The 25792-nt window shown below is 44.5% G+C and overlaps 3 protein-coding genes across 3 annotated transcripts in view; 1 reads left to right on the forward strand and 2 right to left on the reverse strand.

Annotated features, from left to right (window-relative positions):
• The window catches only part of SLC38A6 (solute carrier family 38 member 6), a 35012-nt gene extending 21980 nt beyond the window's left edge, over nt 1–13032 (reverse strand). Inside the window, exons 1-5 of the mRNA XM_054286755.1 lie at nt 12874–13032; nt 12235–12356; nt 11462–11535; nt 7278–7330; nt 4357–4396 (exon numbers count right to left, since the gene is read on the reverse strand). Coding sequence (XP_054142730.1) covers nt 4357–4396; nt 7278–7330; nt 11462–11535; nt 12235–12356; nt 12874–13032 — 448 coding nt within the window. The remainder of the gene's footprint in view (nt 1–4356; nt 4397–7277; nt 7331–11461; nt 11536–12234; nt 12357–12873) is intronic.
• Nucleotides 13033–13242: 210 nt separating this feature from the next.
• On the forward strand, nt 13243–20597 carry TRMT5 (tRNA methyltransferase 5). Its single transcript, XM_054286769.1, has 5 exons — nt 13243–13316; nt 15243–15892; nt 16171–16295; nt 17753–18407; nt 19368–20597. The coding sequence occupies exons 1-5, from the start codon at nt 13312–13314 to the stop codon at nt 19430–19432; spliced, it is 1500 nt and encodes a 499-aa protein (XP_054142744.1). The 5' UTR covers nt 13243–13311; the 3' UTR covers nt 19433–20597.
• Nucleotides 20598–22403: 1806 nt separating this feature from the next.
• MNAT1 (MNAT1 component of CDK activating kinase) overlaps nt 22404–25792 on the reverse strand; it is a 118903-nt gene continuing 115514 nt past the window's right edge. The window contains exon 8 of the mRNA XM_054286765.1: nt 22404–22602. Within this exon, the coding sequence (XP_054142740.1) occupies nt 22482–22602 (121 nt within the window). The 3' untranslated portion in view covers nt 22404–22481. The remainder of the gene's footprint in view (nt 22603–25792) is intronic.

The following is a 25792-nucleotide window of genomic DNA, read 5'->3' on the forward strand; positions in this document are numbered from 1 at the left end:
TGCTTTGCGCAGCGGCTGCGCCTCTCCACCGATTCCGGGAAGCTTGAAAAATACCAAGCACGCGATTGTAAATACTTATTTAGGGTGTCTTACACCCACAGCAGGGTCTCTGTGTGCTGCCTGTCACCTTGGCTGGATGAACAGGCCATAAAATCTACAGAGCAGCATCACCCATTGGAACGAATCTTGTGACTCCCAGCAGCATTCAGGCAGTGCTGGGGATCCCTCCAGGGACACAGAATTTGAGTTTTGTCCTCATCACTGATTCTCACAAAGAAGAAAAGTGCGTACCTTTGAGGACACGTGGAAACAAAAAAACAAAAAGCACCAGTTATAGAAATTACATTGAATTAAACTGTATTTATGTAAGAGAACAAATAATTCTTTGTAAACGTAAGAGAGCTGTCTGGGAAGTTTAGTTCCTAAGAATGACTGCAGTGGCAACCTGGGGACAAGCCAAGGCAGGTTATCTGAAGAAACTGAATAAAATATATATTGCAAAAATCCTCATAGAGACCACCTAAGCTACATGGTGGTACTGCAGGTTGTACTGCAGCACAACATCCCACTGTTAGTAAATTTGAAATGATTAAACTCCCATTCTCAGCAGTCTGGAGTGATGTCTGTGTGATCACAGCCACCAGCCATACCTCAGCAGCAGTGACCTCCAGCTGATGGCAGCCCCAGCCTGGGAAGCACGCTGCAGAACTCCACATGCTTCCTGCTAAGCTCAGAGCTGGCATTTGTTAGTGCTGCCAACGGGCTGAGAGCTGCTCTTGTGCAATAATTTATTGTGTTTGTCTCCATTTTTCCACCAGCCTTGCTAAAAATCAGCCCTTCTCTAACTTTATTTCACATGCTTTAGGAGGTCTAAAGATTTTCTCTTGGGTACATGGCTGTGGACTGTCATTCTTTTCAGTCCCATCCACAGAAAGGACAATTCTAGAAGGAGAAATTGCTGTTCTCCTTCCTCCCCTGCACCTGGGAATCTCCCAAACTTCCTTGGTGGGGAGAGGGAAGGGCTGTGTGACTGCCAGCCACAGCTCTGGCCCACTGTGCCTCATCCATCACTTCCTAGAAGCACAACCCCACTGAACAATAGCAGGGAATGCACCCAGCCCCAGCTGCTCCTGGAGCAGCAGAGCCGTGGAACTCAGCATTTCCAGCAGCCTCCCTTTTCCCTGGGTGCCTGCAATTCCTCAAGGGCTCTGTCCCTTCTCTGAGGGCACCTGACACCATCTGGGAGCCTTCGAGATCCTCCTCAGAGCAGGTGAGAAATGGCCACAGGGAAGATCACTGCAGAGGAGATGTGACAGGAAAGGGTTGGGAGGAGCAGATGAACAAACCTGAGCAGCCTGGGAAGCGCAGTTTGACATTTCCCTTTTCCATGTGCTCTTTGCACCCCACACACCAAACAGCCCTGTCAGGAACAAGGCAGTTCTTGGGACTGATTACATTAAAGGATCATCTCTCAAAAAACTGAGAAATGGAATGTAAAAATCAGCAGCACTGGCCATCCCATTCAACCTTTTGTTTTCCCTCATTAACAAATACCTATTTACAAGAACATACTCATTATAAGGAAAGCAAGGCAAATGTTCTCCAAGTTTAGTCACTCTAAGCTCATATTTAATACTCTTTTCAGTTAGGGCATTAAAATTAGAATAATTTACATTTGGATATTGAAAAGTCAACTCAGTGTCCTGGTGCATCCTTAGTTAAACTTGGTACTTTAATAGATTTGATTTGTGTTACATGGATTCATTAAATGCCTTCCAAGGGACAATTAAAAATCTGCAGGAAAAGTTGCATGTTAGAGATGCATGTTAAAATTCCAAACAAAAAAATGTACTTGAAAATCTGAACCTTAATTTGACCAATCATGCTTTCCTGCAGCTGTACAAAAATGGGGTTTTTTCCCCTTGGGTATCCTGGTAATAGAAAAAAATCAATTCCCCTATCTACACAACTCCCTGAGTGTATGCAATTAGAATGTCAAATTCAAATTTACACATTAAGCTTTCTTTTAAAAACACACAAAGATGACAAACTGGAAAGCATAACTATTAAAATTATTACTAAAGTGCTTTCTCCACCACAAATTAATATAAATCACTTCTGCACTCAGGCTATTTTTAGAAGGGATCAGAGCAAACTTTAAAAAAAGCCCAGACAAGATGCAGATAGTGACAATAACCCTGGTGTTGTTGCTTAATCACAAGCCATCTTTCATTATCTCATGCTCTCTAATCACTTCTGAAATGAGATACCGTGTGATGCAATGCACCCAGGGCTGATGGTGGCAGAGGTAACACAAAACAATTTTATTTTTAGCCTTCCTCTGAAATCAAAGATGTTGACAGAGTGTGGATGTCTGCCCAACAGGGCTCCTGGTTCCTTCAGACAGACAGACAGACAGACAGAAAGAGGGGAGCACAGCAAACCAGCAGGACAGGCAGAGCCCAGGTTTTACACTTAATGCCAGCATGGAACAAACTACACTCCACAGTTCTGCCACGTAAAATCTGCAGAAGGACCAGAAATATAACAAAAATTGTTTTCTTTTGTCACAGACATTTTTCACAGAAATCCTTTCTTTCAGATTTCTGCATTTCCTGGGAAGCAGAAGCCCAGAAGAGAATGTAAACAATTGTTATCAACTGCTGTAGAATACAATAAGATGCACCTGTGATTAGTTCATGTTCCCATGTTTATAATTAAGGGCCAATCACAGGAGCAAGCTGGGGACAGAGTCCCTAGACACAACTTTGTTATAGATTCTTTCTTTCTATTCTTAGCTTAGCTTAGCAGCTCTGCAACTTCTCTCTTTATTCTATTTAGTATAGTTATAATGTATTATATATCATATATCAATAAATCCAACCTTCTAATCCAGAAACAAGATTCTCGTCCATCTCTCACCACCCCAGCGACCCACTCAAGTCGCTGTAATATTCTTTCCATGCAGTTCTTTAGGAGTCAAAGCTGTGTGAGAAGTGAACTGTTCATATCTGCAGCACAGTCACCTTCATGGGGGACTTGACTCCAGCATGCACTGGGGTTTGGGGCTCCAGAGTTACTGAGCTGAATTTTATTAAAATGGCACAGAGGAAATTATGGACTGTGATGAAGAAGAAATGAGAGTTGTATTTCCTTTGACAACAGTCTTGTTCATGATGCCAGAATCTCCAGGACCTGCTCTGTGTATCCCTCCTTCTCTTGTACTGTTTATTCAGAGGTGCACTCAAACAGGAAAGGAAATGAAAAGATTTGTTCATTGCTACAGAACATCCTCTAAAAGCTGTATGAATAAATAGTCCTTAATCTTGGAATTGCTATGGTCACTCCTGCCTAAAATTAATGCTTGGCGTTTTACAGCCATTTCATTATACTGGAACTTTTAGTACAAGAAAATATTCCAAGTTTATAATGAAAACACAGTTACTTTCTCTAGTTCTAGGTGCTTAGACAGTGACAAAAACCAGCAATCATTGAATTATCTGGACTTGACAGTAATCTTAAAGAAAAGAAGAGCACTGGAATGCTGTTTCCTTCTGCAGATGTATGTGAACATGGGTATCCCATGGTGGTAGGGAACAGAGGAGGGAGCTTTTAAATTAGATAATTCCCTCATTTAAAAGAAAGCATCCAAAACATTTACAACAAAAGAAAAAATAAAACTGTTCTATTAGACTTCAAACTTTCTACTTTCAGAAAAATAATTTCTAAAGACTTAGTGACTGTCAAGTATGTGAGCAAACCTGAGGAAGAGTCCAAGTACAAAACCAGGGAGTGTTTGTTTTATTATGCCATGTATCAAGAAAGACAAAATAATGAACAGTGGAAGGGGACAGCCCACATGATATAAGTCAGGAAGATAAACTCCCCCAAAAAACAAGTTATTGAGCTAAAAAAAGAAAGCTGCCATTAATGCAAAACATATGAAACATCATAGCTAAGTAAACATCCACTTGCTGCACAAATCACTGAAATGCACAAGCAGGTTCCAACAGCAAAGCCCAAACCACATGATCTGACAAAATGCAGCTCCAGATCCAAAAGTACAGAAGGGCAGAGAGGAGATGCTGCAGCCTGAGCTCCTCCCAAGGAGCAGTGCAGCTCATTGGGATGTGCTCCACACCCTGGGGTGCAGCAACAGGCAGAGAAGCCAACCCCCAAAATTCCCTATCTATCCCATAACTACAGCCCTTCTGCTCAGCACCATCACCAAAGCCTTTCCCTTAATTTTCTGTCCTTTTAAACAGTTTCTTAAAAATACTTTAATTATTGCCTTTGACGCTGGTGGAGCTTTGAAGCCTGTCACAGATTTAATACTGAGCATATGAAGTCTCTTACCTCCAATATTCTGGATAATTATTGTAGTTGCAACAAGGACCTATAAAAAAATTGATTTCTTTAGAAAGGGTAAGAAGGATAACTAAAATCATATGTCTAGAGCAGGCATAAACCACATGTGTATTATCTTAAACACACCAGATGTAGCAGTGATAAAAAGTCCTGAAAGGAAGGGAATCTTCTCCTTAGTGAGGAGTTTAACACATGGAAACCAGCACAAACCAAAATGAACATGGGAACAAAAATCCTTCCTGAAAATATCACATTTTTATTGTGAGACAAAGCAAGAGTAATCATACAGTGAAGGCTGTTGTGCACAAGAGAAGGTTTTTAAATCAATGAAAACATAAATGCATTCTAACTGATATCAGGTGAATACAAATGAAAACTATCATTTATCTCTGACAGACAGCAGAGATTTGTACAGTACTTCCTTATTCCTGAATATTTCTGACTGTCAGGAATGTCATTGTTTTTTAAAACTTGTAAACAAGATAGTCTTTTCCTTAACACTTGTGGTTATTCATACTGGACTGATATGGAAGCAAAAATGATGACAGGCTATTAAAAAACTTCTCTGAATCCAAGAAAATTAATTTCCAACTGAAAAAAAAACCCCTCAAAGTGGCTATAAAGTTTTTCCATTGTTTTCTTTTGAGTTTAGCTGCAAAATACCATGATCATGAGCTTCAGTTTTCTTTCTGCCCACTGCTCTTCTTGATATAGGACATTTCCTAAATAAGCACTGCCATGAAGTCAGCTTGGAAAAAAAATGAGGCTACAGTAATGAGAAGAAATACAAATCTGGCCTTTTGAAAAAAATAATTTCAGATTTTAAATTAATTCAAAATCAGTTCAAAACTCACCAAGGAAAGGAAGAAAAAAAAAAAGATATCTTGGAATTTGTCATAGATGGAAACAAATAGTTCACACCTTTGGAAAGGGAGAATCAGCAATCTTCCAGCAGCAGAATATTTCCATGCTAACAAATCTCAGAAAAATACATTTGAAAGGAAATCAGCAGGTTGAGTAACTGCTCTAGTTCAAGAGTAGTTAACCAGTAGCTTACTCAAACCAAGCTGCCAAATAAAGCAAGGTTCTGCACTGCCCTGGCAGTGCCATCCCCTGTGTGTGAGGGAGAACTCAGTACTGCTGCAGAGAAAAACAAACAAAACAAAAAAGTCATCTGTGCCTGACTGAAGTGAGAACTATTCAGGGACAGATAAGAATTCAGAATGGTTGTGGTGAAGCAGAAAAGCCTAAAAATCAACAAGATCAGTTAAAAGCAAGGCATTCAGGAAGCAGATCTCAAATACAGGACTTTAGAGCTACTGGATTGCAAAGAGAAAACAGTCTGAGATAATACACTCAAAAGCAGCAAAGCAAACAACTTTTAAGAAAAGTGTATAAATATCAAAGATGTTTCACAACTATTCCAGAAAACACCAGTTCACTAGGAAAGCTTGGTGAATTTTGATTATTTTATCAAAAGAACAGCTTCCCAACACAGAAATATTCCAGTGCTCTCCATGCACACTGAAAATAAAAGGCCAGATAATTTTCAGCATGGATTACTTAAACTGCAAATAATGAAACAGTGTATTAAGAAGAATTTAAAAAGAAAATACACACATTGAGTATGATGTGAAGCTGTGAAATCTCCTTCACTTCAGCTTTTAAATAACAGATTAGACAAACATCTGCCAGGAATGGTTTATATATGTTCAGCCCTGCTTCAGGGCAAAGGCAGAGTCACATTTTAGTTTCTTCTTAAACTCTACATTTCTATGACTTTTTCAAGTAATGGCTCATGGTTAATGTGTACAGAACAGCTCCTGTAAAAAATAACTGTCTTCTTCCTTGCTATTATCAAGGTTTATTATCTCTGGAGGTTGATCACTTGTTAATTTGATCAATAAATATTGATCCTCAGGCTACACTCATCTGCTTATAAATGCTAATGGAAGCCTTACAAACACCTGACAGCTCAGGCTTAATCCTCACTGACATTTGGATAAAAGAAAGCAGTCTCTAGCCTGTTAAGGCAAACTAATTTTTAAAAGTTTGCATTGTTTCAGAAAAACATTAACATCACACTCGTGTGGGGTAAAAAAATCTGTTTTCAGTAAGGTGTAACTGGAACACAGAGCACAGAATTCACAATTAACAAATTCCCATTAAATGTGCTGTACTCACAGGCAGTAACATCGTTACTGGGAAAGAGAGATTCAGAACACACTACTAAAAAATAATAGTTAATGTTTAAAATAATGAGTTAAAATAATAGTTAACATTTTGATTAATCTTGTATCAGAAATGGTTATGTTTGATGGTGGCTTTGTTTGGTTGCTTTGTTTGGTTGCTTTGGTTTTTGGGGGTTTTGTTGGTTTTTATAATTATGAAACAAAACAAGTAAGAAACATTCATGTGAAGAGCTTATTAAACAAAAGGAAACAAGTAACAAACATTATTTGGACTCTCAGCTGTTCCTACAGTGGGAATGACATGAAAACCCATCCCTTATCTCAGATCCTATCAAATGCTGAAACACCAACAGCAAATCCACCACTTCCCTGGCTCTGAACACTTTTACAGCACAGGCAGGACTGTAGCAAACCTGAACCTTGAGCAACAATGCCAGTGAGCAATTTTTACAGACAACTAAAAGTGAACACCCTGACAGGAAAGCAGCACAAAATCTTGCATTTCAGGAGTGTAAATTTAACTCAAGTTTGGCTTCCAAAGAGCAGAAACACAAAATGAAACCAAATTAAAAGCTTCAGGCTGTCATGGATTTTTCAGCATACTATGGTGTTAGTAATATACTGTTAATTTTATTTATATTTCTTTATTATGCAAAGAATATCTGCAAATCAAAAGCATGAGACCAAGAAGAAAAACAGGTAAAAATGAATACTCACCCTTCCAGTTGATCCAAATGCAAAAAGGCCAAGGTCTTCATAAGAAGTGACAGCTGTTGGTAAGGGAAAAAAAGAAAAGAGCTAAAATTTCTCTAACTTGAAAGGATTGAAAGCTCTATTTCTGGCCCTTTTAAAATTAATAAAATTCAGGATTCAAAGAATATTTCATAGCATTTTCTACTTACAAAATAGCTTTTATATTCACCTGTACTCCTGCTACAAGATACAGCTTTATTTCAAACATTCAGAGACTCTTCAGAAACTCAATTTAGTACTTGCAGTTTCAGTATTTAAAATATAATACTAGTACATTAATAGCACATTAATTGCCTTCTCCCAAAGATTTTCTTTGTGGATGAAGAATTATGAAATTAGCATTAGCAATTAGATATTCTAAAGATATTTTTGTATTTTATATCTCAAAAGGGCAGGTTTTTTTTTAAATTAGGATGACAACAGAAGATGAATTTTCATCTTTCTACAAATATAAATATTACCATCTTCCCAGCTTTTAAGAAGTAAAAGCTATTTTACTAGCTCCTATCTATTTTCAAGAGAGCAGAAGGTAAACACTTTCTTTAGCTGAAACCTATTATTAAAAAAACCCAAAAGAAAACCCAAAGCAAAACAAAAATCCTGCCCTTACCTGCACCCCACTTACATAATTACATGAAAACAGCCTGTGGTTTCCTGTGTAATTTTGCTGGGTTTTAGCTGAAGCTCACTTCTATTATAACTCAGAACAATCCTCTCTCAGAGAGAAGGAACTCAGATTAAAGCCTCTCATTGTTACTCTGTATTTTGTTATCAGAAATTCAAGCAGTATCAAAAAGATATGAAAGTTTTGTGAGAAACACCACTCATTTCTTGGGGTATAATAAACAGCTGTTAATGCCTCAGAGGGAAAAATGAATCTGAAACCCACATAATTCTGTGGTTGGTTTCTCTGCCTTGGTTCTGTTTGGTACAACCCTGCTCCTGCTCCTGTCACAGTTTAATTGAGCCCCAGCTGTGCAAGCTGAGCTTTCCACACCTGAGAGAAGCCCCAGCCTCTGGGAATGCCACAAGGAGGGGACACACAGGCACCTCATGGGATCAGATGGCAGCACTGGAGCCTCACACCTGCCCAAGCTCAGCTGGTTTTATTTCATTTTAGTCCTGCACACAATCAGAGCAGTGCCCCAGAGGGGAACAGAACAAAACAAAAACAAACAGAAACCAAACCCAACAGAACTTCATGAATTTGCTCATATGGTTTTCTCAAGGGCAGTGTTTCCCATTCTGCTCTTCTACAGACACCAGCACATTCTCACAATATAAATAATATAACAAAACTAAATGAGCCAGAATCAGTGCTCAGCATAAACCTGGAACTGTCTCTAACAAATATCATTCAACAAAAAATATGTCTTACTAGGTTTTACCCTGTGTTTTTCCTAATTTCCATTTATAAAGTAGCTAATCACTACTAAACCACTAAAAAAAGCATTTTAGGTGCTTTTTTTAGTAGTTTAGTAGTATTTTAGTAGTTTAGTAGTATTTTAGGTAGCCATCTTCATTGCCATTAAAAAAAAGTCAGAAAAATAGTAAACATATTTAAGAGCAAGTTGTTTTTACCACATGGCAATAAATATATTATAAATAAATAAATATAAATATACATGGTGAATAAATACACATGTATGAGGAGTTATGAGCAAAGAGAACAAAATTTTCCACACAATTCCAAAAGAGCAATATGAAACCTTGGAGTATTTTCTGTAGTAGCTGTTTCTGTAATCAGCTTAGTCCTGTAAACACTGGGAAGCCCTATTACCTGATCACATTCCTTCTGTAATTTCAATAATATATGGAACAAAATATTTAGTGCAATTTATATAAAGATAAGTAAGTTCTCCCTGATTAGCTTATTTTTTATCATTTATTAACACTCCATGGAAATTATCCCTTTAAATGTGAAGGGGCCAGTACAGTGCCAGCAATATTTGTGACTGACTCCTAAAATGAAAAGTACAAAACAGCCACAAAACTTCAAAGTGCATCCCACTGAAATTCCCAATTCCTCTGCTTTACAGAGTAATCTCAGCCCTTATCAGCCCAGACCAACACAGGTCATACTGAATTAACACAGGACAAACACTGCCTAAACTAATCCCAACTCAACTCTTGACACTTGGCAATATTTTTTTGCTAAGCCTTTTGGTCTACACAAATCACTTGATTTTGTCAAAGTCCAGACCAACATAAACGAGTAACTGAAGACAATTCTTTGTTTTTGAACTGCAACTAAAATACTTGTGCTTGATAAATCCTGGCCTCTGTTTGAAATGGAATTAGTGCTTTCTTTTCAGAAGGTGTTTTATAGGTCACCTCTTTCCTAAATAATAGTTTACAAATAATAGTTTACAATAATAGTTTACTTTCAATGGTTCTGTTCATCACCTTTTGATTTTTTCTAGCTTGTTTTTAATATAAAAATACTGAAATTTCCTTCCAATTTTTTCCCATGGATTAAGTTTAATACTCCAACACTGTTTACAAATTAATATGGATTTTTTTTTTAAGAAAAAGTTTAATTAAGTACTTTGGAATCAAACACGTACAGAGATTTTACTTTGTCAAGGTACAAAGGTTGTATTTCCCATTTTTTTAAGACAGTGTTCCAAGGAAAAACTTGGAATGCTAGCTAACATTTAATTACTTCAATAGCTGACAGGAATGATAGAAAATATGATCTCAAAGCTTATTTTAAAAAAATCAAACCACAAAAGGTGATAAATCCAGCAAAGTTATCCAGACATAGTTGTGGTGCAAGTCCTACCTGCCAGCATGAGGTGATAATTAATTATTAGTTCCAGACTAGAGGAATTTTTCAGCTGCATGCATTTCAGAAATGCTTTCCTGAGGTGAACTGCTGCCTTTGGACAAGAACTGAGGAGTTAAAGCCTTCATTCATATCAGGCCTCTGAGCTCAGAACATCCAAATTGTTATTTCAATGAACTTAAATCCTTAATTCTCCCCCTCATCACAATTCTTTTGGAGGAATCTCTTTATTTTTTACTACACAACAGCTTAATGCCACTTAATGCCCAGAAAATACAGAACTTTTCAGCCCGAAGGAAGAGGTTTAAAAGGCCATTAAAATTACCTGAATCTCCCCTTTTTTTTTGCTTCTCATGTACCTCTCTAGCCTCATGTGTCAGGTTCTGATTCCTTTCTAATAAGCAGCACTCCAACAGGAGAAAAAAATTACCAAACCCTTAATCCCAAATCATCAAGCAGCCAACAATACCAAGCATAAAAGCAGCCCTACCTCTGAGGGGTGATTTTTAAGAATGGATGAAGAAGATCCCTCCAGAGGTGGGGACAGGAGCAGCAGATCTGAGAAGAATCAGGAAGCAATCATCTGAGAGACCAAAGGCAGCTAAAGAAAACACAGCCAAGGAGGAAAGAGGCAGCAGCTTTCTCCCACCACCTTTGAAAAGAGAGGAAAACAGATGAGAGGGAAACAATAAGCAGGGAAACTTCCTGCTGTAACGTGATCTGTGTGTAGCAGAAGTCAAGGAAAGACTCAGTTGTTCCAGCAGCAATTAAAAGAAGCAGGAATTAAAAAAAGGAGCAGATCTGACTGCAGGTATTAGGATGGATTGTTTGAGCTGTCTCAAAGCTGAGCAGTTCCCAAGGGCTGCACCATGACTTCCCATTCAGCATCAAAAGTGCTCTACAAGCTGCACCTATAAAGCACCACAAGAACAATGATAATCCAATATGATTGAAAAACCTGAAATGTATCCATTTCAAACCATGGACAAAAACATATGCACTACTCCTAGGAGAATGAAAGGCTGCTCTTTTATTGCTCTTAATCATTCACTGAAGTAGTGAGGTTCAGCCAGCACCAAAGTAATTTTGCTGCAGAAATACAGGATCCCTCAGGAAAGATAAGAGAGGCATTTGGAAAAAAAAATTAAATCAGAAACCAATCAGTTTGGCATTGGCTTTGCATAAAAAGACTCAAAATTCTGGTTTTAAATGGCAGATATTCATTGTTAAAACATTAATTATTTCAAGATCAGTCAATCAGACACCATTGTTAACTGCAATTTTTATACTGGTCATGTCTCTGTGATAAAACTGAGGAAATACTTGAGAGCTCACTGTCAGATAAATGCTTTGCACTTACCTGTCTGAGTGCACATACTGAGCAGGAGAAACACAGAGTAAGAAGCAAGGCTGGCAACAATCAGCAGCAAGATACTAAAAACCACAAAATATTCACAATTAAGCACTTTCACAGTACAATGCACTTTGGAGCTTTAAGAATGCTACTCTTGCAAGAACTAAGCTACAGGATTTCCTCATTTTATGGCTTTTATCTGCTGACTGTGGTTCACATGGTTTCTGATCTTCCCAATACTTGCCAAGTTGCCCTGATGTGTGGATTACAGAATGGCCATAACCATGGGAGTTTGTGTGTGCACACAAACACAAACACATCCCCCAGTGAAGAGAAATCAATGCTCAGGAAATGGACAAAGTGACAATTCCAGTGACTTTGGCCCCATTACCCACAGGTCAGCATTTGCAACAAGCAAAAGTGCAAACAAAAGCACGAGTTCATTCAGAGTTTTCAGCCATATCCATCCTACTCCACAAGGCCCATTCCTGGAGCTAAAGGAAACCAGATTTTTGAAAGGAAAATATCAATCTATCAGAAGTAATGGCCAAGAAATTGCCACCCTGTGGCAATTTAATGTAACATCTGAGTAGGACTTTTATTAGGTCAGATCTGAATGACTAAATCAAAAAGGGGAAGATCTTAATCAACAATTCTGAAAGGCACAAGCTATTTATTTCTTCCTCAGATTTGCACAGGAGTCTCAGTATTTTTTTTTCTTTAATTCAAACCTACAGTGGGAGTTTAGAAGTGAGTATATGTAAAAACTGAAAACTTACCTAAACCCCATGATCCCTGTGTTGGCCATGGCATAGGATAAGCCAAGTATCCCACTGCCCATGATTGCATTCATTAAGTTAAACACTGAGAAAGCAAAGGAAGAACCATGACTTGAAGAACTCTGTGAAAAAGACAGAAAAAAAAAAGCACAATTAGTGAAGGAAATCTTTTGATCTTTCCTAAAATGAAATTCAAGGGAGAAGGAGGCAACAGTCAACTTCTCCTTCTCCAATCTAAAATCTCACTTCTCATTCTGACACGACGCAGATCCTTGTGCACACACGATGCTGCCCCGGGAGCATCCCAAGACGCCCACAAGGTTGGAGCACAGCGAGGGCAGAGCGCAGAACGAGCAGGGCAGCATTCAGGGCTGGGATCCGGCTGTCCCTGCGTGCCCCAGCAGGGCCCAGGCAGCGCTCCCAGCGCTCAGCAGGCAGGGAAGCGAAGGGCTCAGGAGCAGCCATGGGAGCAGAGGCTGATCTCCCCCTCCCCATCCAGGTGATTCTCCTGTCCCCGGTGCTGTCACTGCCGTCACAGCCCCGTCCCGCCGCCCTTTGAACCCGCGCCGCCCGAGCCTCCCCTCAGCGCCCAGCGCAGCCCCCTCAGGGCGCTCCCTCCCCGCCGCCCCTCACACGCACGCTGCCCGGCGGCGGCGGCAGCAGCGGGGCGGTCTCCCGCTCCTCCTCCTCCTCCTCCTCCTCGCCGTCCTCCTCCCGCCGCTCGCGGGCGGACAGGTACCAGCCGCGGGCGGGCAGGGGCCGAACCCGCCCGGACCCCCAGGGTGGCGCCGCCGCCATCGCCCCCGCGCCCGCCGAGCGCCTCTGAGGGGAGCGCCGGGGGCGGGGCCAACCGCGGGCGTGGCCGTGTGGTGGGCGTGGCCACAACGAGGGGCGGGGCCGTGCCCGCCCCGCTGAGGGAACACAGAGGGGCGTGATATTGTGGGCGTGGTTATCTCCTGGCCCCGCCCCGCCCCGCTGAGGGGACATGGGCGGGATATTGTAGGCGTGGTCACCGCCTAGCCCCGCCCATCCCGGCGCAGCGGCGATGACGCGCGTGAGAGGCGCGCGGGGCCCGGCATGAGGTGAGGGCGGGGGCGGCGGGGGGAGAGAATTCCCTGAGGGGGGAACATTCCCTGAGGGGAGAGCGGGATAACCGGGGAGAACGGGATAATCGCGGATCATGTGCTGAGGGAAGGGATGGTGTCTCTCCATGGGTGCCTTGGGAAGGTGGCGGCAGTGGCCTCCAGCCAGATCCAGCGTTGCGGGCGGCTCTGTCTTGTGGGTTTAATGCAGTACCGAGAAGCGACAGGATGAGAGGATATGGCCCCAGGTTGCGCCAGGGAAGGCTTAGTTTGGACATTAGAAAGAATTTGGCCACAGAAAAGGTGATCAGACATGGGAATATGTCCGGCAAAGTGGGGGAGTCACTGTCCTGGAGGTGTTAAAGGAAACATAGGGCGAGGCACCCCGTGCCGTGCTGGTGCTCGGTCACAGTTCGAATCGATGATCCCAGAGATCTTTTCCAGCCGATTCGATTCTCTGGGACCCACACCACCCATTTCCACCCCCAGGAGAAGCAGGGGGATGCTCAGGCCTGTGGATGAGGGATTTGTCCTGTGCACAGGGTGAGCAATGCCGTGTGCCTTTCAGGAGCTGTGCTCTGCCAAAAGCCTGGCTCAGGGAAAGGGGCGGCCTGGGGGATGCACGGAGTGGAGCTGGGATGGGGCGGGCCGGGATGGGAGCAGGAGCAGCCTGGGCAGGGTTTGGCACAGCAGGTTTGTGGAGGACAGAGCACACAGCCTGGTGTTACCCTGGAGAGGGGCAGACAGGAGAACCAATTTCCCTGCAGAGTGTCTCTCTCAAAACAAGCTTATAAAAACGTCACGAGGAACGCCAGCCTCCAGCACCACTAAACCATTGGCTCCTGCCTTGGAGCAGCCAGTGCCAAGGAAGAAAATTTGGCCCTTTTGATCTGTCTGTAGTGGAGGAAACCATTTCGAGCAGTGTGAAGCCACTTTTCCAGTTTCCATACCATGGATGAACTGGGGCTCAGTGGCAAGAACAGACATTACTGATGCTCCTCCTCTGGACCTTATGCTGGACACTGTATTTAATGGATGACCTTTCTGGCATGCACATTGTGACAGTGTTCACAGGGGTCTGAGGATGAGGGAAGAGACAAGGGTCTGACTCCATGTTTCAGGAGGCTGATTTATTGTTTTATTATATATATTATATTAAAACTATACTAAAATAATAGAAGAAAGGATTTCATCAGAAGGCTAGCTAAGAATAGAAAAAGAAGGAATGAATAACAAAGGCTTGTGGCTCAGACAGTGTCTGAGCCAGCTGACTGTGATTGGCGATTAGTTAGAAAAAAACACATGAGACCAATCACAGATGCACCTGTTGCATTCCACAGCAGCAGATAACCATTGTTTACATTTTGTTCCTGAGGCCTCTCAGCTTCTCAGGAGGAAAAATCCTAAGAAAGGATTTTACATAAAAGATGCCTGTGACACCCCTCGTGGAGCAAAGCTCTTACAGAGCATGGAACCTCTTACACTGGAGCATGGGAGGCAGAAATCACCCAAGAGTGACCATGACCACTGCTGCTAATAACTGTTTTCTAGCAACCACTGCTTGGTAATGGATTTTACCAGACATAGGAGGGATCCAACAGGAGTAGGATCAAGACAGTAGAAATATTTCCATTTGACTTACTGAGATTAATATCACATTTATTAGAACAAAGAGACGTCATTGTGTTTTGGCAGGAGGGGATTATCTCACTGCTTGAAGTCGGTTAACGTTTGAGTCTGAAAGTACATTTGCAAAATAACAAATTTGCAGCATATATTTCATAATAAAGAGCTTTACTAAGCTATTGTGGATTGTTTGGTACAGATGGAAATTCTGGTTTAAGAGAACAGCAAATCCATGTGATTTGCAGCCTTTTAAATGGAATGATTACATAATGTCTATAAAATGAATAATTTCTCTTCTAGGACTTTGTGGAGATTGGGATACTGTGCCAGACTACTGAAAACTAATCATTTAAGAACAGCTGCATCAAATCCATCATTTCCAGCAGTTTGGATGCTATTGGCACAACATTCTGGCACAATACCTGGGCTCTTTGTAGTAGTTCAAAAAAACACTTTGTTCACAATGCCCGAAACCGTGGAGGATAAAACTGATCCAGAACTGTATCTGCCACATCCTGGAGTGCGTGGGATGACACTGCTCAACAGAGAGGCTTTCAGAAGGACTCTGGTTGTTCCAGCTCTTAAAGTCAGGAAGGAAATTGTGCACAGAGTGGTGAAATCCCTGAAACAATCAGTGCTGCAGCGCCCCGGCCTCAAGCGCGTGGTGGAGGACCCAGAGGATGAGGACAGCAGATTTGTTATCCTGGATCCCCATAAAGTGCCAGAATTCTCATTAGGGGAGGCAGAGCAGCAGGTGCTGAAGGAGCTCAGTGTCCCTGCTGAGGTGTGCAAGCACCAGCTGGAGCTGGGCTATGAGAATTTCAAGGCGGAGGAGATCCTGAGGGCCGTCCTTCCCCAGGGCCAGGAGGTCACCTCTGGCTTCAGCCGTGTGGGCCACATTGCTCACTTGAACCTCAGGGACCACCAGCTGCCCTACAGACACCTCATTGGTAGGTGCAACAGCTCCTCTGTGGAAGGTGTTTGTGCCATTTGTGTATTGGTAAAAAGTTGCTGTGCTGGGGGGCACAGCTCTCACAGTGTGGTGCTGTCACTGCCCTGAGCTGAAGTGTGTGCCCTGGACAGGGCACAGCTGCAGCCCTGGCTCGTTGTTCCAGCACACACCTACTTTTGGTAATTCACCTGTAAACAGCAGCTTTGTTGTGGCTGTTGTCCAACATTAAAAGGTCCTGGTCCCTCAATCATAATTATCTCCCACCCTCTCTTTCAGGCCAGGTGATAATGGACAAGAATCCAGGAGTCACCTGTGTAGTGAATAAAACCAACATTATTGGCAGCACATACAGGAATTTTGAAATGGAAGTGCTTGCTGGAGAGAGCAACCTGGTGACCAAGGTACAGGCCCTTTTCCCCTGGTGTTTTAAATTTAATGTGCTAAAACAAAACCCAAAGGAATCTTCTGGAGAGGTGTGATGCAGGGATGCTGCTGGGACCATTCCTGTGCACAGTGCCCTTCCTGACACCTGCCTGAGCCTGAGGCTTGGCTGTTCCTGCTGCATGCCCTTGTCCTGCTCTGCCCAGGGCAAACTCAGCCACAGGGGTCAGGAAGGCATGTGTTCTCCCAAGTTCACAGCCTAGATTTAGTGATGTGCATTTGAGCTAAGAAAATCCAGTTTCCTGATTTCACCAAGCCTTGTACAGTGGCTGGTACAGAAATTTCTATCTTACCAACTTTGCAGCTTAGGCAACATTTTGCCTTTGCCTTTGTTGCCTTTGCCTTTTTCCTCTCCTGTCAGCAGCAAGACAAACCTCCTGTCTCCTCTGCTCTGACATCCATCAGGTGCAATCACTGTGTGACTGCCAAGTGTTCTTCACATAGGGCTTCTTGTCTGTACATGGAAACTCGGCCACTGCTTCCACAAAAATATTTTATCTGTTAGCAGCTTTATGCTTTCAAAGGAGAAAAAATGAGATTACCAAATAAAAGTTGAACAGCTTGGTGGAACATCCTGTTCACACAGAGAGAAGGCCCCTGGATTGTCAAGGCAGCAGTGACAATGGAATGTTGTGCAGATGGGGTCACCACACACCTGGCACGGCATGGAGCTGCATCCAGGAGTGCAGAGGCACTTCAGACACTTCACTTTGTTTCTTGCTGGCAAAGCAAACAGTGTGGAGATCTGGATCCCAGGTTACTTTGGAATCAGACAATTCCACATGCTGGTGCAAAGAGAGCATTAGCTTGCATCCCACTCTCATCTGAATAAATACTGTTCCTTTTCAGGTCTGTGCTGGAGACAGTGGTCATCCCAGAGCCTGGGTTTGGATCAGCCTCCAGACCCTGTCACCTTGGGAGATGAAATGCAGCATTTTTCAAGCTGCAGAACTGGCTCCCAGTGGCTTTGAATTTGGCTGACGGTTCCTGTGCTTGGGCCTATCATTCTCAGACACTTATTTACTGTGTGCACTTCACAAAGGAGGGCTTGAGGCTTCTTTCCAAGCTCTGCTTTCAATAAAGGAGCTGTCAGCCAGCCACAAAGCTCTTGAAAACCCTCAGATTTTTGTAGGGTCATTTGAAGTTGCTGCTTTATTTCCACCTGGTGATTGAGACCCGCATAATGCCAGCAATCAGGATTGATATCAGTGTCTGATATCAGCTATCAGTGTCTGATGAGTTGATCTGGTAGAGATTTAAGATCTGTTTATTTAAGATTCTCATATGCCACCAGTGGGACAATGTTGATGTGCATGTTACCTTTTGATAAGGCACCTTAATTTTCTTAATTAGGATAATGCTTAAATCTGCCTGGCATTTGAACACAGAGGCTTAACCAAACGTTTTGGACTTGCAGGTCAAAGAAAATAACATTTCCTACGAGCTGGATTTCTCCAAGGTGTACTGGAACCCGCGGCTGTCCACGGAGCACGGCCGCATCGTGGCGCTGCTCCGGGCCGGGGATGTTCTGTTCGATGTCTTTGCCGGCGTCGGCCCTTTCGCCATCCCGGCGGCCAAGAGGAGGTGCCGAGTGTTCGCCAACGACCTCAACCCCGCCTCCTACTCCTGGCTGCTGCACAACTGCCGGCTCAACAAAGTGCACGGCCAGGTGAAGGCGTTCAACATGGACGGCAGGGCCTTCCTGCGGGGGCCGGTGAGGGAGGAGCTCAGCAAGGAGCTCCCGCTGCCGGGGGAGGAGCGCCAAACCGCGTTCCACATCGTGATGAATCTGCCGGCCCTGGCTGTGGAGTTCCTGGATGTCTTCAGGCACCTCTTGGTGGGGGAGCCCTGCAGCCCCGCTGGCCTCCCCACCGTGCACTGCTACGGCTTCTCCAAGCACAGCGACCCGGCCAGGGACATTCAGGAGAGGGCAGAGGCCGTGCTGGGAACCTCCTTGGCCGGGCGCTGCTCCGCTGTCCTGGTCAGGAACGTGGCACCCAACAAGGAGATGCTGTGCCTCAGCTTCCAGCTCCCAGCAGACGTGCTCTACAAGAGGCCCTGCCCTGAGGAGGGTAAGGAGCAAACCCCCCACGGGGCATTGGGATTTCAGGCTGCACCTTGTGCTGCTCCCACCTGCTCAGCCCCGTGGCTGTGTGACATTGGCTGTGGCGCTGAGCACGGAGCTGGCCAGCAGCACTGAGGGCCTGCACGTGTGCAGCAGCTGCAGGGCTCTCCTCGCTGTGCTAACAGCAGCCTGCTCCTCTGATCCCAGCATGAGCTCCCCAGAAAAATGGACTGGACAGGATCACCCCACAGGCCATAAAGCAGACCTTGCTGCCTCAGGGTGGGGCACTCAGTGATGCTTGTGGGCCCTTCCATTGCAGGGTATCCAGTGGCTCTGTGATCCAAACCAAGCACACGGCCCTGTTAGCTCAGTCCTTCCAACTGGAGCTGTGCTTTCCCCAGATCACTGCACTCCCAAGGGACTGCTCCCAGCTCTGTCCTCCTCATGCTCACACACACAGTGAGCTCTGCAGTCACCACAGCAGCACAATCAGGTTCTGTCCCTGACTGAGTTTAACTGAGACCCTTGGAGATCTTCAGTGCTGAACTTGGTTGTTTCGTGGGTTTTCTTTTTTAATTGTTCATTTCAGAAACTGCTTGGTTTCAATGATGTTGGGCTTTGCAGTCCATGACAAAGGGAGCAGAGGGAGGCTCCCATCTGCAGGTACACCAACTGGAGGTTTTTATAAAGTTTAAGTGCCATTACACTTATTTTTATGCTGTTGTCAGGTTGCACTGAAATGTAGGTCAGAATGCAGCTCCATACAGGTTTTTGGAAAGTCTTTTTTGGCTTTCAGTAAAGACTCCCCATTATTGCTCTAACAGTTTTCATTTGTGATTGTTAATCCTCATTTTAACTCTCATCTCTTCCTGTTAAATCCCTTACCAGAGCTCCCTTTTTCAGAGCTTGTGGTAGGTCACGCTGTTTACTGTACATTAAATAACTTGCTTTTTCTAACCTTTTCCAGCAAAACCAGCCTCAAAACGTCTCTGTACCAGCCAAGATTCTTCAGAAGAGAAGGCATTGAGTTGAAGACTATGGTGACTGCCTCAGTTTGTGTAAGGATATTTGGGGTGTCTCTGGTTTACCCCTTGAGTTATGAGGAGCAGAATTGTGTTCCCATTGAGTTACACCTTTATTTTGGGAGCCCTGCTTCCTGCAGTCACCTTTTCTTCTCATTGTGGGACTGACTGAAATTGCTACTACAAAAAATTAAAGCTTTATTCTCTTATAATCAATGTGTTTTGGTACTTCCCTGCTCTCTATTGTTTCACACCCTGTGCTAACTCAGTGGCAGGGCCTGGGGTGGTTTTCTGCTGTAGCATTTTGATGATGTGCAGATTGTGGGGAGAACAGACTCTTGTGTCTTGTCAGGTCTGGGAAGGTGAGTGATGCAACCCCTGCCCTGGATTCTCCCTGACAGATGTGTTCTGCTTTCAGAATTTGGGTTATGCTTAGCAGATGCACAAACAGCTCTTGTGTAAGCAAGGTAACCTTTCAAAAGCTTAACCTGAGATACCAAAAGGGCCTGATAGCCCAACATCCTGAGGTTTTGAGTAAAAAATTCATTTTAACACCAAGATTTAGTTAGGGATTAGTTGACTCCTGACTCTGTGTTTGCCCATGGTTAGAGCCAGAAAAACTTTAATGTCTTTTGCATGTTTGCAGATGAAGTTCATGCTCTCATTGCAGTTCCAGGCTGAAACCAGCACCTGAAAAACAGTTCTGTCCTCCTGACACCACGTCCTCCTGTGGCTTCTGTGCCTCTGCCCTCTCCAGCTCTCCCCACCTCTGCCTGCTCCCCTCCCTGGATGATCTTTCTGCCTGGCTGCTTGTATTCTGCAGGGATTTGAAAAGCCTCTGCCTTTGATTTCCTTTTCTTACCCATCCAAACTATTGTTGGGCAATGTCAACCACAAACAGTTTCTTTGGCCGGAGCGCTCGGCTCGCCCTCTCCGTTTCAGCGATGTTCCCTCAGCCCAGGCCCTGAGCTCACACCCAGCCACCAGATGTGTGTCACCCTCGTGGCCCTGCTGCTGTGGCCCCAGCCCTGAGCCTGCAGCCTGCTGCATGTTTGGTTCTCACCCAAACACCACCAAGGGCCACGGGTTTGTTTTGCTGGTGTCTCTGTGTGCCGGCCTTTCCTTCCCTTGGCTGCACAGCTGTGTTGGGAGCGAGCCCTCGAGCTGGGTTCCTGCAGGATCTCATTTATCCATCCCCAGGGAGGCTGTCCTGGCTCACCTGAGTATCCTGATCCCTCCTGCTCAGCCCTGCAGCTCCAGCCCGTGCTCTCCTCCCAGGCACGGCTGTGCTGCGATTCTGTCCCTGCTCTGCTGCTCTCCAGCTGCTGCCTCCCCCTTCCCACAAACATCTGAAGGCAGCTCCTGTTCTCCAGGCCCCCCACAAGCACTGCTGGAGTGATAAGGCACTGACTGAACCACTCTGGGATGGTGCAGCCACCCTGGGATCCCTGTGACTTCACAGCCCCAATTCAGGGCTTGGCAGCACTGCACCAACACAAACCATTTCTGGGCCAAAATATGTAACTCTGACCTTCACTAAAGTGTCAGGGCAGGGAAGGATTTAAAGTGGTAAAATTTTTTCTCCCTGAAGAACCAAATGCCAGTGTTATTCCAGCAGCATAACTTCAGTTCAGATACCAGTCTAGCAGATACATCACTGTGCTCATAACCAGGGGTTTTCCAGCTTTCTGTGCAGCTGCCAGTTCTGTGTACAAGAAATGACACAATAAATAACAGCCAGGCTACACACAAGTTAATGAGTGTATTGAAATTATGAATATTAATATGCATATGCAGTTCTGCATTCATTAGGGCATGACCTGGGGCTTTACAGAGTGAATCTGAAGAGATCATTGGTGAGATGGGAGAGGGGAGACAGAATAGAGGAGGGAAGGGTCTGATCTTACCTCTGCCTTCTGGAACATTCCTTGTCAGCAGCTCTTCTGGGCACAACCAAGGGGATTTCAAAGGGCAATGGAAATTCTGCCATCTCCCCCCATTTTCTTTAAAAAGAAAACACCAAGTCTGGAATAGATCTCACTCATCTCTTTATTACAGCATAGAAAAAATACATCCATCTAGTGCACTCCTCAGAGCAGGATTCAGCAGCTATAAAACATGGCCCGAGGTGGCTGTGCTGAGCAGCCTCCACCTCCTGCCCCTGGTCATGGCTCCTTCACAGGGAGCAGGCCGGGAATACAAAAAGGATCACATCAGGTGCAGGGATCATCCCCAAAGCCAGAGGGATGTTCCCTCCTAAAGAAACTCCTGAGTTTATGACAGACAAGTTGCAAGTGGAGATAAACAGGAAAAAGCAAACATACAAAAGCAAAACAAACAAACCCCAAAAGGGAACCCCACAATTTTGACTGCTTCAGTGACTTTGCCTTGTACTGACATTTCTTAGATTGCTTCTAGAGCACCTCAGCTGAAAGACCTTGAGCTAAAGCTTTGTTTTCCAAGCAAAGGTAAGAACCAGTGACACAGGGAGGAAGGATCCCACACGAGGCTGTGTCAGCATATTTCCAGAGGTTCTTGTCTCATCCAGCTGGCAGGAGGAAAAACCCACTTGTCTAAACTGGGAAAACTAGTTTTATGGGAAGAAAATGCAGGCTTGAATATTGACACTAAATGTTATAATCAAAATGGCATTTAAAAACTTGTGCAAATAAAACCCTGCAATAAGAGTAAAACCACAAACTTTATTAAAGTCTGGCTTTATTTAAAAAAAAAATTTACAAGTGTATTTCTTTAAGCCTCAAACGTACACAGCTGAGTTATTCACATCTTCCATTAGATGTGGCTTATTGCTTCAGCCTCCCTCAGCAAAGTGCCACATGAGTAACGAGTTTCCCCCTCCACAAGAATGTTTCTGCCATTTTACACAGCTCTGGTGCAGGGGGGGTTTGGTTTTTCCCTTGAACCCTGGAGCGCAGCCGGTTTCGCACCAGAGGGGGGCACAGGGCAGCGAGCTCGGCACCGATCCCGCCCCGCCTCGGCTGCCCTGGGTCGCTCCCGGCCCCGCTGGGTGTCCCTCGGTCACACCCGGTGCTCCCTGGCTAGCTGGGGTGCCAGAAGAGCCCGCTGAACGCGTCCTGCAGGGCTCGGTGACAGGCCAGCGAGGACGTGTAGCCCCCGGCCAGGTCCTGCGGGGAGGCGGCCCGAACGTGGCTGAGGTACCTGCGGCAGAGAGCAGCGTCAGTGTCCGTTCAGAGCACAGAAACACAGAAACACAGCAAACACCCCGAGTTCACAGCGCAGCGGGGCTGAGAGAACCTTTCAGGAGATGGAGAGCCCACTGCCCACAGCAGGATAAAAGTTCTGCGAGTTACAGCAATGACACAGCTCCAGCCAGGCTGCCCCAGCCAGCGCCCTGGTGGCACAGGGCTAAGGACACCCAGGGTTTGTGTTCTCTGTGCCCGCTCTGGGGTGGCTCACGTCCCCACTCCACAGGCCCTGCCAAGACAAGGACACCACCAGGAGGGTTTCAGCTCTGCCACTTAATGCCACACACTCCCCAGGCTGACTGTGCTGGTTACTCTGATGACCACAGGGCTGAGCTTCCTTTGCTTCCTACCTGTGCCTGGAGCCCTCTGACTCTGGGAATCAGATCTGTGGGAGGCCACCATCACTTTGGCTAAAAAAGGCTCTAAACTTCCCCATTAATTAATCATCATCACCCATTTGCAGAGCCATCTAATTCTACCCCAAACCTTCCAGAGCATTGACATGGAAACATGGGCTGACATGGAAGCAGGAGCTGACATGAAAGTAGGAGTTGATATAGAAGCCAGAGTTGACATGGAAGCAGGAGCTGACATGGAAGCAGGAGTTGATATGGAAGCAGGAGCTGACATGGAAACTTCAGCTGACATGGAAGCAGGAGCTGACATGGAAGCAGGAGTTGATATGGAAGCAGGAGCTGACATGGAAGCACAAACTGACATGGAAACACGGGCTGACATGGAAGCACAAACGCTGCCTGTGCTGGCACTACCACTCTTGGCTCCCCCTGGCTCCACCCCAGCCACACACGCAGAGCCCCTGCTAAAGGATGGCTTCATAACCCCACAGCTCCTGCACCCCACGAGACAAGTTCAAGACAGATTCTCCACCAGTTGTGCACCAAAGCCCATCAAACAGCTCAGAGCCCAGCAGGAGCAGCACAAGGAGCATCTCCCACCCTGACCATCAGGCACAGCCCCATAAACACCGAGTGCTCCCCACAGGGGCGCTCCAGGCGCTGCTTGGATCCCTCACTTGGTACATGTTGCTCCTGGGAAGGTTGAGTCATTCCACCTCTGGCTTGGCAATCCAAGCATAAACTTGCAAAACGCACACAGCCTTTTATAATGTTATCCCAAGAAACCTAAAACAGCTGCACTTTTGGCAGGAAAATACAGGACCACCAGTAAAATATCCAAAACAGTTGCATCTTTTAATTTATGACTGTACACTGTTTCCATAAAGAGTATATAAAACAGGTCAGATTTTATAGGTAAGACATAATAAACAGTCATACCCATTGATGCCATAAAAGCATAGAAAAAGAGATTACTGAGAAATGATTAATTACAGTTTTAAAAACTGTATTTCTTGCACCTAATAACCACAATGCACAGACATGAGCAATGTTTCTGAGGGATTCTTGGTGAGATGCTGAAGCTGAGACTGAATTTACCTCCTGTGACTGAGCTGAGGTGTTTTGTACCAAGCTGTGACAGAATCTGGCCCTCACTGCCAGACATTGGTTCCCATCAGCACAGACAGGAGAGCACAAAGTAATAATAAAAGAAACCCTTTTAATAGTGCTCAGTCCAAAAGAATTTACAAACACAGCAACAAAGCTGGTCCCATCTCTTAATTTGCAAGGGGAGGTGGTCTGCAGAGAGCTCCTGGTTTGTGGCAGAACACATTTTATGGGTTTTCATTTTTTTCTTAAGATTCTTGTTACTTGTCCTTTAATATTTTAAGAGGAAGATCTCATCCTTCCCAAAGGACTTTTAAAACTGCTGTGGGAAACAGGAGCTCCTTTCCCCAGCCAGGAATGATGGGCACTGACAACAACAAATAATTTCCTTCAAAATGCTGGTGTGAAACTACCTCTACCCTCCAAAACAGAGAGTCTTACAAAAATCAGTTCCCATCTTGAATTCCACTTCTATCATATTTATTTCATTGCACAACTTCATTTTCCCCTCAGTCCAGTGAAAATGGGAGTGTTTTACTTTTCAACATTAACAAAGGTTGGTTGTGTCTTTCTCATTACTTTTCTTATCTTCCCTTACTTACATATCACTGAAAGGAGAAAAACAGAGTCTATTGTTTCCCTTTTTCTAGGACATCTGAAATTGGAGCATTAGTTTCATAAGACAAGCTGACTTCAGCCACTGCAGCACTTGCAGTTAATTGGGAGGTGATCTCTGCAGCAACACAAACTCATTGCCAAAAAGGCTCCCATCGACTTTTACAGCACAACCTGCCCTAATTCTCCTTACTCCTGTGAAACAAGCACAGCCTGCTGCTGGCTGTCAAGCGAGGTCTTTATTTTCTTGTTAAGTATCTGAACTTACTGCTCTTGACCCATTTAATTACTGTGGTACACCAGGCAATTGCAAAGAATCTGCCACGCCGAAGCCACACAATGAGCAGTGAATGCTTTTTGCTGCCTTTTCCCCATCTGTGCTGCCTGATCCCAGCCATCCCCTCCACAGGAGAATCTCTCTGAACTGGATTCCTGGGGTTTCTGGCAGAGGTCAGCACATCTTTTCATGTACACCTTTACAACAGCAGCAGGAAGAAGGGCTTGCCAACTTTTATTTCCAAAAAGCCGAGCTCCCTTAGGTCCTGGGACCTGGAGGTAATTGCTCTCACTAGTTAGCAAATTCCAGCACACTGGGTCTGTTTTTCATAGGTTTATTTTAAGTACCTGTAAATCTTATAAGCAGAGACCAGGAAAAAGAGGTTTGCTTTTTCTGGTGCGCAGTTTTTTAATGTAACTTGTTTTTTCTGAGGGCAGACTAAACTCTGAAGTTAAAAAAAGCCTGCACTATTATTTTTGAGCAGGGCTGAAGGGCTGTGTGTTCCCTGCCCCAGCATTTCACACTTCCCATTCCCAGCAATGCCCAAACAAGCCTCCTTGCCTTGGCTGCAGCCTTTGCACGTTGATCTGCCCCATGAAGCTTTCACATCAGTCCAAACACATCATATTTTGTTCTTCATGAACCTTGGGGGGGCTCATTCCTGACCTTCACTTTCTCATCACCTTGGAGGGGTGGGAGGGAAAAAAAACCCCAAAAAACCCAAAAAACAGCAACAACAACAAAAATCTTGTTTTCAAGGAAAGAGGTGTAATTCACACTCATTCTGG

This window comes from Melozone crissalis, unplaced genomic scaffold (assembly GCF_028551555.1).
Source record: "Melozone crissalis strain CALT ecotype California unplaced genomic scaffold, PUWL_Pcris_2 ptg000056l_1, whole genome shotgun sequence".
Classification (NCBI taxonomy): domain Eukaryota; kingdom Metazoa; phylum Chordata; class Aves; order Passeriformes; family Passerellidae; genus Melozone; species Melozone crissalis.

What these genes read in the sequence shown, in the direction of transcription:
- TRMT5 (XM_054286769.1), top strand. An exon ending in GCCCTACAGACACCTCATTG is followed by an intron (nt 15,893 to 16,170) that starts GTAGGTGCAACA and finishes CCTCTCTTTCAG; the next exon opens with GCCAGGTGATAATGGACAAG. An exon ending in GAGGCCCTGCCCTGAGGAGG is followed by an intron (nt 18,408 to 19,367) that starts GTAAGGAGCAAA and finishes AACCTTTTCCAG; the next exon opens with CAAAACCAGCCTCAAAACGT.